The 17,305-nt window shown below is 37.2% G+C and overlaps 1 protein-coding gene across 1 annotated transcript in view; it reads right to left on the reverse strand.

Annotated features, from left to right (window-relative positions):
* Positions 1 to 17,305, reverse strand: part of LOC121415243 (dynein assembly factor 4, axonemal-like) — a 23,139-nt gene continuing 5,834 nt past the window's right edge. The window contains exons 2-10 of the mRNA XM_041608426.1: positions 15,224 to 15,374; positions 14,705 to 14,838; positions 9,335 to 9,452; positions 8,471 to 8,655; positions 7,551 to 7,651; positions 5,813 to 5,893; positions 5,127 to 5,199; positions 4,057 to 4,162; positions 1 to 2,236 (exon numbers count right to left, since the gene is read on the reverse strand). Coding sequence (XP_041464360.1) covers positions 2,133 to 2,236; positions 4,057 to 4,162; positions 5,127 to 5,199; positions 5,813 to 5,893; positions 7,551 to 7,651; positions 8,471 to 8,655; positions 9,335 to 9,452; positions 14,705 to 14,838; positions 15,224 to 15,374 — 1,053 coding nt within the window. The 3' untranslated portion in view covers positions 1 to 2,132. The remainder of the gene's footprint in view (positions 2,237 to 4,056; positions 4,163 to 5,126; positions 5,200 to 5,812; positions 5,894 to 7,550; positions 7,652 to 8,470; positions 8,656 to 9,334; positions 9,453 to 14,704; positions 14,839 to 15,223; positions 15,375 to 17,305) is intronic.

Consider the following 17,305-nt stretch of genomic DNA (forward strand, 5'->3'; position numbering starts at 1 on the left):
TCAGACTAATATCTGACTAGCTAATAAAAGCAATACACTCAGCGCTTGGAAAGATACCAGAACCATTCGATACCTCCTTGGTCACAGTTTTCATGAGGTTTTTATCAATTCACTTGGCAGCAATCAGTTTCCTATTCATTTTTACACTTAAAAATAAAATCAATTTAATGTGAGTGGAAGTTGATGATAGAAGAAATTTTGAGATTTAACAAAAGGTTTTATTTTTCTTTAATAGTGATTGATTAACTGTGATACCAATCTCATGAAAAAGAATGGAGTCATTATTGAGTGATGAAAAAATGTATTTTCATATTTTCTGCAACAGACATTGTATGATACACTTTTGGTGGGACCAAGAATAATACTCAGGAGGTGGAAGATATGTAAATAATTACCACTGAACAAAGTTTTACATCAGCAAAACGAGGTTTCACAGACACAAAACAAGAATTTCTGTCCTTGAACGTCTTTACATTCTGTTTCTGTCCGGAAGACTATAGTAAATAGAAGCAACGCTTAAAAAAAATTGCCTGTGAAACTTCATTGATGACGAAAATGAAAACAAAAATATAACTGAATTTTTTTTTACTAAACTATTAAGATGTCCAATTCCCTGTGAACTAGAACTGTCCCCTTCCCTCCCCCCCAAATCAGGTCCATCAGATTTCTGGCACAAGTTCATCTTGAGCCGAAACAAAAGAAATCAACATCAGTCACCCAAATGCTGGAAGCAAAAATAGAGCACAAGAAAACATAATTCAACAAGAAAAGACAAATCTGTTTTACTGCCAGCAGTACTGAAATAAAAAATAAATATCGCTCAAGTGTTAATAGAAAAGTAGCCTCATTCTCCAAGTCCTTCATGATATGTTCAGCAGAGTGCATATCATTTTAATGCAAATCTTACACAAAACATTGCACCTGTCAAATCTCACTTGCTTTACTTGATTTTAAGGCCAGAGCTAGCAAAAAGCTGATATATCGAACATGTATATAAAGACTTCCAATTAAACACAAACAAAAAGTCTGAAGGACAAGTTCATGTATTACTTGTTTCAAGGGTGAAACCCATTCATGGGAAACCAAACTTTTTGGTTTTACAGACGTGTGGTACTGTAGGTAAAGCAGGCTTGACTGAAGTATAAAATAAAAAAAAAAAATCAACATCACAAAAAAGATAGTGGTCGTGCCACTTTGCAAAAAAAGAGACGAGGCTAATCAGGGCAAGATCATACCAAAAACCGGATTGAGTATGTAATTTAGGTCATTTTCTAAACATAGAGGGTTCCACAAAAGGTTTTGTCAGTGACTTTCCCAAGTCAATTTGCTCTCATCCAATCAGATGCAAGATATTCCAGTAGCTTACAACAGTAAAGACCAATGTACCTTGGATGATATGTCTGACCCTCTCTGCATCTTACTGGGGTCAACGGTTAGCCTAGGTCACAGTAGCCTGGACAACATGTTTGATCCTCTCTGCATCAAAAATAAATGGCATGACCTCTTGTTGGGTCGTCAAAGGTTAGCTTAGGTCATTGTAACCTGGTTGACATGTTTGAACCTCTCTGCATCAAGAATAAATAGCATGACCTCCTGTTGGGGTCAAAGATTACCTTAGGTCGTAGTATCCTAGATGACATGTCCAATCCTATCTGCATCAATGATAACAGCATGACCATTTGTTGGGTCGAAGGTTAGCCTAGGTCATAGTAGCCTGGACATGTCTGATCCTCTCTGCATTAACAATAAATAACATGACCTCTTGTTGTGTTCAAAGGTTAGCTAAGGTCATCGTAATCTGGTTGACACGTTTAAACCTCTCTGCATCAAGAATAGATAGCATGACCTCTTGTTGGGGTCAAAGGTTACCTTAGGTCGTAGTATCCTAGATGACATGTCTGATCCTCTCTGCAGCAAACAATAAATAGCCTGACCTCTTGTTGCATTAAAAGGTTAGCTTAGGTAATTGTAACCTGGATGACACGTTTGAACCTGTCTGCATCAACAAAAAATATCATGACCTCTTGTTGCAGGCAAAGGTTAGCTTATATCATCATAATGTGGATGACACATCAGATCGTCTCAGCATCAACAATAAATAGCATGACCTCTTGTCGGGGTCAAAGGTTACCCTAGGTTGTAGTACCCTGGATGACATGTCTGATTCTCTCTGCATCGTGTCTGAGCTGTTCATTCTTAGGTTCTATCTTCAAAGCAGCTTCATAATCTTGAAGACCTGCAATCAACAAAATATTGAGGTATTCTAAGACCAAGGATGCATTATATTTAAGGTTGTATAGAAGAACACAAATACATAAATAAACAAGTGGAATGCCTCTGGCAGTCTCACCTGCATTGTAGAATAATTATTCACAAGAAAAATCATTCTTATAACAAAATAATATGTTCACTGAATTACATTTTATCTTGACCATGAGATCTCAGACTTGTGCAAGATGATCAGTGATACTTGATATCTTTACATCCACATTCCATGGACTAGATTCAACAAATACCCCAAACATAGCCAAAGTTCATTGACCTTAAATGTATGACCATGGCCATGTTACCTGAAACTCGCGCAGGATGTTCACCGATAATTGATTACTCTTATGTCTAAAGGCGACCGCACACCTTGCGATCGGTCTGTGACTCAATTTTTGAATAAAACTAAGTAATATTTGATGCTGAATATCTTACAGTGTAATGTTCAAGATCATCGTATGAATCCCTATGTTTAAATCTGTGACTATGCTAACATCCTTCTTAGAATAAAAGCAAATTTGATATCTAGTTGTAATAATGTCATAGCAGTCATACGATTGGCTACCATTTGAAACTAATTTGGCCTTTACTCCAAAATTAAGGCTTACAATCTTACAAAATAGTTATATTAGTATTCTTTCAATTAATTTCAACCTCAAATAAAATGACATGTTTCATTCACATTTTCAGAAAATGAGCAAAATGAGATCTGTTTCAAAATTGGATAGCAAACAGTCGTAAGGTGTGCGGAGGCCTTAAGTTTCATGAACTAAATCTAGATGCTTTCAAATTCATAACAATTAAAAAATTGACCTTGATTAAATTTTTTTTTTGATTCCCACAACATAATTTAACTTCACTGACCCTAATGAATTTTGACCTTGGTCATGTGACCTGAAAACCGTACAGGATGTTCCGTGATACTTGATTATTCTTATATGTCAATGTTTCATGAACTAGATCCATAAACTTTCAAAGTTGTGATGGAAATTCCACAAAAACCACTAACATGGCCAAAGTTCTTTGATACTAAATGACCTTTGACCTTGGTCATGTGAACATAAACTCAGGCAGGACGTTCAGTAATACCTGATGACTCTAGGTCCATATAAATTTGAAATTATGGTGGCATTTAAATTTCTGTTAAACTTAGGTTTATAAGATTACGAAGTTGATTGACATGGGCCCCGTTGCATAAAACTTATTATGGTAACTTAGTCATCCAATGGTAATTTGCATGGAATCCTTGATTTTGATTGGCTGTTGATCAGCATTACCATGAGTTACCACTGGATGGCAAAGTTACCATAATAGTACTTTTTATTGATTCTGATTCATTCTGATTCATTTATTGATTCCACTTTTAAAACAAATATCATAATATACGTAACAAATGTGGTCATAAACATAGTGTATCAATAATAAAATTAGGTATCTAACAAGTTTTTTAAGCATAAGGTACACTACAAATGAAAAAAAAGTGAGGAAACCTAAATAAAAAGCAGAGCTTATAGAAAATTAGGCTCCCAATGGGGAAAAAATAGTACCTTTTATGCAAATTAATTGAACCTAAATGACCTTTGACCTTGGTCATGTGACCTGAGACTCAAGCAGGATGTTCAGTAATACTACATTACCCTTATGTCCAAGTTTCATGAACTAGGTCCATAAACTTTGTAAGTTATGATGACATTTCAAAACTTAACCTCTGGTTAAGATTTCAATGTTGATGACGCCTACTGTATTATCTCGCACTGCTATGCAGGCGAAACATAAACAATGAATGTATACCTTCGGCGTAGAGCTCTAATTCACAGAATGCTGTGCCCCTTCGTGTATGAGCTCTGAGACGAGATGAGGCATTAGCTGGTACAGGTGGAGTAAGTAATTCAATAGCCTGTAAGACAGAGGGAACAAGAAAAGACAGACAGTTATACATATATATTATACAGAGGCAGAGAAATAAATAGAATCAGAAATATACAGTGCATCCCCCCAAAACTATTCACTTTTGAAATGGCTGCAAAATAAAAAACATGTCACTTTGAGGGGAAAGACTTATATATATGGAAAGCCAATAAAGTCAACTTTCAGATTAAATCAAAAAGTTAAATTAAATTCCACACACTGATCAAAAGACTCACTTCAACCCTGTGTTTGACACCATAACCTACCCTAAACCTAACATAGAGCATAATTGCAACCCTAACCCTACATCTTAAGGCCTCCGCAAACCTTACGACTAGTGGTCCGCGATACATTTTGGGAACAAATCGCATTTATTTATTTCTGAAAATGTGAATGAAAAGTATCGTTATATTTCAGGTTTATCAATATATCAATTTTGGATGATTGCAAGCTTTATTTTGGAGTAAAGGCCAATGCTGGATTTCCATAGAATTGCAATTAATCTGATCAATCATAACTCATTGTAAGACGAAGGTCTGGATGCAATCAGGGAAGCAATGCCATCTACTTACTATTTCTTTCGTATTTTATATCAATTATTCCTACACTTTTCCTAATCATAATGTAAACAAGTGTGATTCCTCCTTGTCAAATCTGTAAGATTCAATGAAGAGATTCAATGAAGAGTCTTCTTACAGTTTAATCTGAATTTATACGAAAGAAATGATGAATGTGTGACATCATTGACTCTCCCATTCCACATCACCTTGTTGTCCATAACAGACTTTCTAATTTCACATCTGATTTTGATAAAATCTTCAGCATTGATTTTCCTGTATGTCATCAAATCTATTTTTTGTTGGGATGGACTTCCCAGTCATTACACGAGGATTGAAGTCAATAAAATACTTCTGACAGAATTAGGATTTTAGTAATAATCCAATGAATCTCACCTTTGAGCAATCTTCAACACATTTAATGAAGTTCCTTAGTTTCAGATGGCAAGCACCTCTGTTTGAATAAAATCTGAACAACAAGCTTGGTCAAGGAAAATAAAGCTCAATATGGAGGCTTCATAAGTACCCAAGTGTTCTATTGCAAGTCTATGGTCAGTCCCCACAAGGACTATCCAAACTCAATATTTGGAGAAGAAATAATAATGGTGATGATGATGATAATAATAGTAATAATAATAATAATGATACTTCTACTGACAACAATAATATAGGGCATTTGTATAGTACACATAATCACCTTGTTAGGTGCTGAAGGCGCTCCTGTATTGCCCAAGGCGCCCTTATTACCCTTGCTAAGCTGGTCCAATTATTCCCGTGCTAACAGCTTTCTAAGGAATTACTTCCTGCTTGTACCCATTTACCTACCTTCGTTGAGTGCAACTCATTGTGAATCATTTTATCGCTAAGGAAAATTACGCAATGGCTGGGATTCGACCCGCAACCCTCTGTTTCAAAGTCCTAAGACTAGTCCACTTGGCTACATTATTCCATTCATTATCTTTCACTCAAAGTGATGATAACAAACCAATTAGACTAAGAAACTTTAATTGTGTTGAAGAAAGAAAAACAAGAAGATGACAGTCACCGGGGCAGCGGGTGTAGGGTAAGTATGAAAAGGATACGCAGGTACTTTTCCATTCAGTCTGATTGCTGTGTTATAAGCATTGATGGCTGCCTGGAAGTTACCTCCCTTGAAGAATGAGCTGAAAGTTAAAAGAAGATATATTGAACTATCATTTAAATGGTGATATGAATCCTAATCAATGATTGGCTGAAATCTGTCGCATGATCAGTCATTTATTTTAGCTATTAAACAGACAAATATGCTCATAACTGGTACTAATGACTACGTGTAGTTATGTTGACCGGCCACTGTTTTGAGACAAGAAGATTTATCATATGTACATGTAACAATATACCATTTTGCTCGGGTATTTGAGTAATCACACCATGGACTAAGTCCATGATTACACACACTAGTTACAGTACCTTTGAAACTGTAAATCATGGTAGAACTGTTCCAGGAGAAAAAAAAAAAAAAAAATTTATTTTCAGGGGGCTACTTTTGACGAATTACTGCCTAAATCTGCAATATTGGATAACCTTTACATTGCCATGAATGAGGATTTTCCAAGGCTACTTATTCAAGTTTCCAGGGAAATTTTTGAGCATTTCGGGGGGGGGGGGGGGCAAACTGCCCCTAGCCCCCTTGAATTTTCTCTGGATGTTGCAAAGGTACCCTGTGCATTGTGCATATAATTTATGCTAATGCCCTAATTGATGAATAGATATGACATATAACAGGCACCTTGTCAATCCTGCTATAAAGGTACTAAGTGGCTTTTCTGCATTCCCCTCTATTTTGTCTACGATAAAATGTAGGGTTGGTAGTGAGAGGCTGCATGGGGGGGATTCTCGAGCGAAAGACAAGTTCTGACTTTTTACACGTTACCTAACCTTACCTTTGTAAACTTTACATTCAATAAAATTCATATTTCATGTGACCCATCACTTAAGACCTGACCTGTCACCTATGACCCCTGTAACAAACATAGGGACCCTGCTACACACACACATTTGCAATGAAGGAGGATCATTGTTGTATGATCATTTTGTTCACAAGGCTGACCAGTATTAATCAATCAGAGGGGCTTTTCATTTTCAATTTGACAAATAAATCACAAACTTTTATGGTACAGTCTAGAACGTACTATGTATACAAGTTGCTTCGTCCAGAGTGCATATTTTAATGTAATATTGACTGTTATATGACACCTAGATATATCCTTGTCATTTGATTGGTTATTTGATGTTGATCATTCAGCTCATTTTACAATGACGTCATCAAACGTGCATTTTGGATCCATATGATTTTATCCACTGCACGCGTTCACTGAGAAAGCAGACACCACAAGTAAAAACACCCGTGTTTGCGGTGTGCGTCTAATGTACACCACAATCAACAGACCAAGCTCGCACTGCATGAGCATATTTTGTATCGAAATTTATACATTTCAAATGAAAAGGGATCTATTTTTAGGTGTCATATAAACCAAATAATGAATGTTATTTTTCATTTGTGCACTGGACAGGATGCTTCATTCGGTGAAAGATGATAATATCCATTCAACAAGGCTTCATCTTTCACATCATGAAGTATTCTGTCCACTGCACTCATAAACATTAATTATTTGTATACAGTGTTACATCTGGTGAGAAAAATAGTATCTGAAACAAGGATTCGACCGAAATATACTAGTCAAACATGCAAAATAACTCTCACAAAATTAATTAAAAAATATGAAGCAATATTCTGATAAAGTTCTTACTGAAGATGAAGAAGGGGGGTGAAATACTTACTCTCCTTTATCTTTTAACCAGAATGGATCCCTCTGTTCTGGAGAAAGATCTTCATCATCGATCTCTGGCATCCGTCTTGCTTCAGCTTGTTTCCTCAACCACTGTATGGATAGCAAAGACAAATAGAACTTGATTTCATAAAACATATATTATGCCTTATTCTTTGGCAAAAAAAATCCCAAGTTCATATTTCAATTTGAGTACATCTAGAAAAATAGAATGATTTTTTATGTCTAATCATAAGTTTGGTAATGATTTTTTTTATTCATTTGGCGGCACTTTTGGATAGATTTCTGGGATATGAATTATGCAAAAGATAGGTTCATGTATAAGCAACAATATTTTTTACAATAAAATTTTTGTCAGGGTGAACTTCCCCTTTAATAGACCATCCTTCACACTTAAAAAGGGGAAGTTCACCCTGACAAAAACTTTATTGTAAAAATAGCAGAAAAAATAATAAAAAATATTGCCGAAGGTTTGAGAAAAATTCATCAAGTAATTAAAAAGTTATTAGAATTTCAATTATTTGATTTGTGACGTCATATGCGAGCAGCATTCCTACATAGCGAATGGTAAAAAATCAATGAAATGTTCGATTTTCTAAGAAAATCGAAAATGGTTTTCACTGTACCTTTTGTATATCAATAGACAAATCATTTCACATCCAATCATGCATAGAAAACAAAATTAAGTCATCAGGAACCATGCAAAATTTGAAATTCATGCATTTTATATTACATAACACACGGGGCAGCTGCTCGTTTATGACGTCACAAATCCAAAACTTTGAGCTCTAATAACTTTCTTACTCTTTAACGGATTTTCCTCAAACCTTCACCAATATTTTTTACTATTTTTTCTGCTATTTTTGCAACAAAGTTTTCTTCAGGGTGAACTTCCCCTTTAATCCAACACACCTCATCTTCTTCGTGTACTCTGGATTCTCTCATCGGCGTGGGGAAGACACGGGGTGTGAACATGACGGCGATGTTCTGACGGGTTCGCGGTGGCGGTAGCTTGTCTATCAGAGCTTTCTTGTCTTCAGGTGAATGGGTGATCTCCTCGTCATCTTCTTCGTGCTCATCGTCGCCATCATCGTGTCCTGTGGAAAGAAAGCAGTCATTCAAAGCAACTATGAATTATAGCAGCCTTTATATGAAGTCCTCATCTACTGAAATATAGCTCAATTCCTGACCCACAATGCAGCATTCTGAGAAGTGTAAGTCTCATAATACAGGCAGAAATGCAACCTGATCAAGAACATTTCAGTATTTTAAAGGCTGAGAATCAGTATTCTCATAAGAAAATCAGCTATTTTCATAGAAATACCATAGGACAACACATAGACTGAAACTTCTTTGTGCTCATCGTCGCCATCAATCGTGTCATGTGGAGAGAAAGCAGTCATTCAAAGCAACTATGAACTATAGTAGCCTTTATATGAAGTCCTCATCTACTGAAATATATATAATCAGTAATTTGCATGAAACAACCAGCATTCTTTCTCTTTTTCCAGTAATAATTACTGGAAACCAGTACTACTTGGCAGATCTGTATAGACCCACTTGAATAATAACAGACTAATTTACTACTGTATACATAATATACACCGCAAACTATGTTAAAAAGTAGAAACACATGTACATTTCATCTTCAAATTCTCACTTAAAATAGGACTATATGCTAAATTATTGTCTTTAATATTAATATAGGGAATCTCAAAGGCCTGAATTAACAATAGGGTAGTGTTGCGGCATACTTATAACATGACAACAACTCACTGTGAGTAGGATCACCACTTTGTTGGTGTTTCCTCTTGAATTCCTCAATCTCCTCTGTCGCTTGTCTGATCTCAGCCTGCTTTATCTCATAAATCTTCTCCTTCTCTGCATTCTCAAGCTGTCCAAATTAAAACAATACCATGGTAAATACTTTCCGTTTGGTCCCATCCCACATCGTCTACTCCTAAATCAAAACAGTTGGTCTAACCATTTTGTCTATGTCTGCCATTTAGCCCATTTCATAACCAGTTGGTCTAATACCCACTTTCTTTTCATTCATTTCACCCAAAGAACACTTAGTCCAATTAGATTAAATGGTATATGGACTAAACAGATGAAATGGTGAGTGGACAGAATGGCAATTACACCCCATGGATAGTGGACAAACTGATGGTAGACTGGATGATAGAAGAAGAGTTGGTAATTGGACAAATTGGCATAGACCAATTAACAAGTGGAATGCCTCTGGCCGTCTCACCTGCATCACGCGATTCAACATATAGTCGATTTGACATTTTCCGAACCTAGAAATGTTCTTTCCGATGAAGTTTTTTTCTTGATTCGTGTTCCTATGGGGTCCTAGAACAAATTCAGCTTGGTTGCCAAAAGTTGCCGTTTGGGCAATTTTGCTAATTTGCATAAATCCAAAATGGCCGCCAGATGCCATCTTGAAAACCTAACTTTTGAACCCCTGTCCACAAAATGATGAGTAATGACTCGTTTTAGGGGTTTAGAGATGTGTAGAACTGATTTCTGTAATCATTTTTGCAATATAAGGTCATCTTTAGGTCAAATCCAAGATGGCCGCCATATGCAATCTTGAAAAATTGACTTGTGTTCCCCTTGCCCCAGAATGACGAGTAATACCTCTAGTTAGGGGTTTTGGGGTGTGCAGAATCCATTTCTGCTTTCTATTTTGCAATATAATGTCATCTTCAGGTCAAATCCAAGATGGCCGCCATATGACGCCATCTTGAAATATCAATTGTTGAACCCTTTGCCCCAGAATCATGAATAATAACTCTATTCATGAGTCATTAGGTATGTTGATTCAATTCATGTAGTTATTTTGCACAAAAGATAATCTTCAGATCAAATCCAAGATGGCCGCCAACCGCCATCTTGAAAAATTACTGTCTGAGGCTTATACGTGTTAGAACTAATGTAAAGGGATTTCAGTAAGAATACTCATTTCTTTTATTAATTCTCAAGTTCATTTCAACATTAATTGCTCAACTTAGAATGAATCCTCTTTAGGTTTGGGCTATCCATTTCGAGTGTATTTTTTTAAGGTTCATTCATACCTTTGTACTGAAGAGGCTTTTAGGGTCTTATTTCAATTTGAAAGTGTTTTATCAATATTATTTTTCTAAATCAATGTGTCCAATGATTGGTAGGCATCAGTTCGCCTTAAAAGACGATGGTGTAGCGCTAGGCCTTACATTTTCGAGAGTGACTATAGAGCACCACTCTAGAGTGGCAGTCTCTAGAGCAAATTTTTACAGATGAAGGAGGATGGCGCTGAGACACGTTTATATAGAGATGCTGCCCTAGCCTTCCTCCTAGGCCTTTGGTCTGCCAATTTAGCATTCCGATTATTTTCTGACGTCTTGACCCCTGTACTTAGTAGCTCTCCATAGAATGGATGGCGACTATCATCTACACCTTCATAAGTGTTAGTGTCTATGCCGGCAAGTTTTATGTCATATTTGCATGTGTCTTTAAAACGGAGGTGTGATCTATCGATGGGGTGAGACCAATCACACAGCTTACCTTACCTTGGCGAATCCCTTCTTGGATTCGCCAAGGTTTCATGGGGCAAACATGCCCCAACCACCTGAGGTGCCTTTGACTAAGGAGCGAGAATAAGCTTTTGATGCCAGCACGTACGCTGAAGGGCCTCTGTATTTTTCACTTTGTCCTGCCATTTAACGTGCATGATACGTCCGAGGCAGCTGACATGGAAGGTGTTTAGCCACTTTTCTTGGTCGGCGTACGTTTTCCAGGACTTACTTCCGTGCAGGAGCTTGGCCATGACTGACAGATTTTACAATCCTGATGCTTATATGCTTGTCCTGTGAAAGGGGACAAGAGACATATAGTCGGTCCAAGGTAGGTGAGGAGTCCACCATAACCAGACGAGTGTGTGCTGTTGATATACATATCTGGAGGACAGTCGGTGTCTTGAGTCTATCAGGATTTCTGACTGTCTCAAAGTCTGATGGATGGTCCAAACCCCTTACATGCACAAGACAGGCAGCTGTTATGTATGACTAGGTCTTGTACTCCCACTTCTTGAGAGGCAGGGGCGACATCGTTTCCGTAAAACATTTCACGAATGAGAACAATCCTGACCGTGGAACAGTCTTGGGGAGCCTATCTTCTGCAGGAGGCTAAAGAGTGCACTCCTGCTGACCAAGTCAATGGCTCTTGTCAGGAGGAAAAGTCCAATAATAATTATAAAGGAAGTTAATAATTAAATCAATTTTTTTGAAAAAAAAAGGAGAAATCACTTTTTAATTCAAATAATACTTTAAAGTCATTTCACTGGAAAAGTATGGTTGCACAGAAATAAAAAAGGGATCAAAACTCCCGAAATCATAGCCCAAACCTTGAATGGTTTAATTCTAAAGTAAGCGGTTAATGACGAAATCTATCAATCATCTGACCATCTTAGACATGACATGACTAAAAATGGAGTGATTAAAAGAAATGAATCATTCTCACTGAAATCCCCTTACATGAGCTCCAATACATAACAACAACCTTATTAGGGACAGCACTTCTTCAAGGTTCAATAGTCTCGGAAGTAGTTTTTTTTTCTTAATATGGCGTTTAGTGGTCATGTTGGATTATTTTGACCTGGAGATGATCCTACATTGCAAAATTATGAACAGAAATTGAATAAACATACCAAATAACTCACGAAAAGAGGGATATTATTCATGATTCTGGGACAAAAACTTGAGAATTAATAAAAGAAATGAGTATCTTACTGAAATCCCTTTACATTAGTTCTAACACGTATAAGCCTCAGACAGTAATTTTTCAAGATGGCGGTTGGCGGCCATCTTGGATTTGATCTGAAGATTATCCTTTGTGCAAAATAACTACATGAATTGAATCAACATACCTAATGACTCATGAATAGAGTTATTATGCATGATTCTGGGGCAAAGGGTTCAAAAATTGATATTTCAAGATGGTGTCATATGGCGGCCATCTTGGATTTGACCTGAAGATGACATTATATTGCAAAATAGAAAGCAGAAATGGATTCTGCACACCCCAAAACCCCTAAGTAGAGGTATTACTCGTCATTCTTGGGCAAGGGGAACAAAAGTCAATTTTTCAAGATTGCATATGGCGGCCATCTTGGATTTGACCTGAAGATGACCTTATATTGCAAAAATGATTACAGAAATCAGTTCTACACATCTCTAAACCCCTAAAACGAGTCATTACTCATCATTTTGTGGACAGGGGTTCAAAAGTTAGGTTTTCAAGATGGCATCTGGCGGCCATTTTGGATTTATGCAAATTAGCAAAATTGCCCAAACGGCAACTTTTGGCAACCAAGCTGAATTTGTTCTAGGACCCCTTAGGAACACGAATCAAGAAAAAAACTTCATCGGAAAGAACATTTCTAGGTTGGTGTATTGAGCCTATGAGACTGTCAAATCGACTAATAGCAGCAGTGCTGACTTTGAAAACTACTATAACTCGCACAAGATGTTCAGTGATACTTGGTTACTCTTATTTCCACGTTTTATGAACTAGACCAATACACTAACAGAGATAGGATGGTAATTCAACAAATACCCCCAATGTTGCCAAAATTCATTGACCTCACATGACCTTTGACCTTGGTCATGTGACCTGAAACTTGCACAGGATATTCAGTGATACCTGATTACTCTTATGTCCAAGTTTCAAAAGTCAGATCAATAAACTTGCAAAGTTATGATGGTAATTCAACAGATACCCCCATTATGGCCAAAGTTCATTGACCTTTGACCTTGGTCATGTGACCTAAAATGTGCACAGGATGTTGTGATACTTGATTACTCTCATGTCCAAGTTTTATGAACTAGACCAACATACATGTACTTTCAAAGTTATGATGGTAATTCAACAAATACCCCTAATTCGGCCAAAGTTTATTGACAGTAAATGACCTTTGACCTTGATCATGTGACCTGAAACTTGCATTGGATGTTGAGTGATACTTGATTACTATTATGTCCAAGTTTCATGAATCAGATCCAAAAAATTTTAAAGTTTTGATTGTAATTCAATAGATACCCCCAAATCGGCCAAAGTTCATTGACCCCAAATGACGTTTGACCTTGGTCATGTGACGTGTAACTCATGCAGGATGTTTGGTGATACTTGATCAACCTTATGTTCAAGTTAAATGACCTAGGTCCATATATTTTCTAAGTTATGATGACATTTCAAAAACTTAACCTCAGGTTAAGATTTTGATGTTGATTCCCCAAACATGGTCTAAGTTCATTGACCCTAAATGACCTTTGAACTTGGTCATGTGACATGAAACTCTAATAGGATGTTCAGTAATACTTGATTGACCTTATGGCCAAGTTTCATGAACTAGGTCCATATACTTTCTAAGTTATGATGTCATTTCAAAAACTTAACCTCAGGTTAAGATTTGATGTTGACGCCGCCGTCGCCTTCGGAAAAGCGGCGCCTATAGTCTCACTCTGCTATGAAGGTGAGACAAAAATGAACTGACTGAATGGGTACTAGATCAAGTGATGGTTTGTGAAAATGATAATTAGACCAAATGATAGCATTGAATCATTTAAGAAGTATCTCCATCTCTTTATAGACGACCAAGTGGATACAAAGCAAAATTATCTGTCGATTTGAATATATCAATGGCAAACTGGCAAAGATAAATGAACTATGTATAAGTGCTTGAATTTAATGTCATTCTTCTGAAATTCTTTTAATCATGAAAAGAGAGTGAAACCAAAGTGAAGTTCTGTAGTACAGAAAGCCGTAAGGTCAATGTTAAAGTAAATAATGATTTTTACAAAGAAAGGCCCATGGCTAGTGAAATCACTGAAATATAGAATGAAACTTTCCTTACAGCAGGTTGCTGCTTTTTGGATGAAAAGGGAAAGTTATTAATCTTAACCCAATGGTGCTAGTAGCAAAACATATAACAATTCACCCCCATGAAAAACCCATGCACAAAACAAAAGCAAAGCAAAAAAAGTCAATATTCCCAATAAAGAACTCAATAGGATTTGATCAATGTTGTGCAAATTGGACAGTGCATATTCATACAACATATTTTTTTATTATGTCACCAAGAATATAATCAGCCCCTCTACTTACCCTCATCTGTTCATTCAATGCCAGTTTCTCTTTCTCTCGCTTCTTTCTTCTCTTCTCTTCCATTTCTTCCTCGATTCTTCTATGTTTCTCTGACACCGCATCGTCTCTTTTGGCTTTCATTATGTCTTTGTCACCTGCCAAGGAAAAAAAGAAAGATAAGGAAAATATTCTAATAAAATACAACTGGATTGAGTTAATTGTCATTTGTTCCCTATGCCTGTATTCTGAAGTCCAGTTTAACTTTACTTAGGCCATGGTGCTAAAATTATGATAAGCCAAAAATGTCAAAGTTTCCCATTTTTACTTTGCACTTTCATCATGTTTTATTGATGAAGAGAACTATTTCAGTAATTATTCCATAAGTTATGAATTTGAGTGTTGAATGTGAAGCACTAGAGCCAGCCACAGCATATAGTGAATCTAGTCTCACTACTTCTGGCTCTGCATTTAGTGCATTATTCACTACGCCAATTGCAAAAATTCAGGTCTGTGCTTGCACTGAGAGTAGTATGAACTCACCTTGAGCCGAGGATGAGAGCTGACCCCAAATTCCTGGTTCTTTTTTGATGAGTTTGAACACAATGACCCCATCTCCAAGCTGAGCTACACTCTTACTGTCGTCTACTCCAGCGTAAAGGAACACCTCAAAGAGGTATGGTGGACTGTTCACCTAGATAAAATATAAAAAATAATATTAGAAATCGCATTTTCTTGCCAGCAATCACCCCAACCACAGATTCATCTCTCAAACCAAACAATCCTGTATTGTGACCAGGTGAAGCTTCTTGGGGTCATCATGAAAAAATGATCTAAAGTGGGATGAGCATGTGAATTATATAACTTCCAAGGCTTCTCGGAAGTTGTATCTGATACGGATGCTCAAACGTTTTGGGAAGCAATTATCTGACCTCACAACTGTGTTCACCTCGTACCTCTGCCCAATTTTGGAATACTGCTGCATGGTATGGCATTCGTCATTGACCCAGCAACAAATTGCAGCAATCAAATCTATCCAAAAGAGAGCGCTGAGATTGATGCTAGGTAAGGAGTATGAATCATATAAACTATCTATGAAGCGTTGCACCTTGGTCACTCTAAGGGTCTGTAGAGATGAATTGTGTCAAAAGTTTGCCTTACAACTGTTCAAGAACTTTTGTGATTGGCTCCCACCTGCAAGGTTATCACCCAGGGGGGGGGGGGGGGCACTCGACCAAAAAAGTGGTGGGGGTGTGCCGCGGGCGAGACAAAAACGGGGGCCTTGGAGCGGGCTTATTGTAAAAAGGAGGGTCCTCGGAACGGGCATCGGAACGACAAATGTTTGTGAAAACGGGGGTCCTTGGAACGGATCGCCAGCGTGTGAGCGCGTATGCATCCCTACGGAACGGTCATGCGTGCATGATGCAGCTAGCGCGGCCTCCGCCGGGGGAGCTCTGCGGCCGCTTTTCACCAAAATTGCAGCTCATTCAATGCGATCGGAGCGGCGTAACGAAAAATATGCGATGCTTTGGAGCGGATTTCTCTCTTCTCTTTTCTCGATAAGAAGAAAATGCTATGCCTTGGAGCGGCTTTCTTTGTTCTTTTTCTCAACAAGGCAAAAATGCTATGCCTTGGAACGGAAATTTGAGTGTGAAAATGGGGGTCCCCTCCGCGGCACATACCCACTATGCATTATATACTGAGTGCCCCCCCCCCGGGGTTGTCACACAGAGAGCTCAGAAACAGAGACTCACAGAAATTAGATGTCCGACGGAAAGGTATCGCAAAAGTACGTTACCATACCTTGTCCGCTTGTTGTGGGGCAGAGAGCACTCAGTGAACCTCTGGTGGACCAAATCTATTGTTTTCTGTTTTGTGGTCTAGTGGTGAGTTAGAAGTGGCTGACTGGTGGTGTATATTTCGTTTTTAAATTATTTTTTACACTTTTACATGTAATTACCATGGCAATTATTGTATGCATTACTTACTGTACATACATATTGAAAATATTTCTCATTAGTTTACAGTCTCATTAATTTAGCATAATTGTTTTGTAATTGTTCTTGATTTCTCCTGATTTATTTCCTTTACTTTCCTTAAGTTGCTCTCACATTAGACAGTTATTTTCAATTGTCAATACTGAATCTACTTAAAGGACAAGTCCACCCCAACAAAAACTTGGTTTGAATAAAAAGAGAAAAATTAAACAAGCATAACACTGAAAATTTCATCAAAATCGGATGTAAAATAAGAAAGTTATGGCATTTTAAAGTTTCGCTTATTTTCAACAAAATAGTTATATGAACGAGCCAGTTACATCCAAATGAGAGAGTTGATGACATCACTCACTCACTATTTCTTTTGTATTTTATTATATGAAATATGAAATATTTTTATTTTCTCGTCATTGTCATATGAAATGAAGTTTCATTCCTCCCTAAACACATGGAATTCCATTATTTCAACATTTTGTGCTTCAGGCAAGGAGGTCCTAATCGTCAAATTCGTAAAAATTGAAATATTGTATAATTCAAACAATAAAAAACAAAAGAAATAGTGAGTGAGTGACATCATCGACTCTCTCATTTGGATGTAACTGGCTCGTTCATATAACTATTTTGTTGA

The sequence above is a fragment of the Lytechinus variegatus genome, chromosome 5 (assembly GCF_018143015.1).
Source record: "Lytechinus variegatus isolate NC3 chromosome 5, Lvar_3.0, whole genome shotgun sequence".
Taxonomy (NCBI): Eukaryota; Metazoa; Echinodermata; class Echinoidea; order Temnopleuroida; family Toxopneustidae; genus Lytechinus; species Lytechinus variegatus.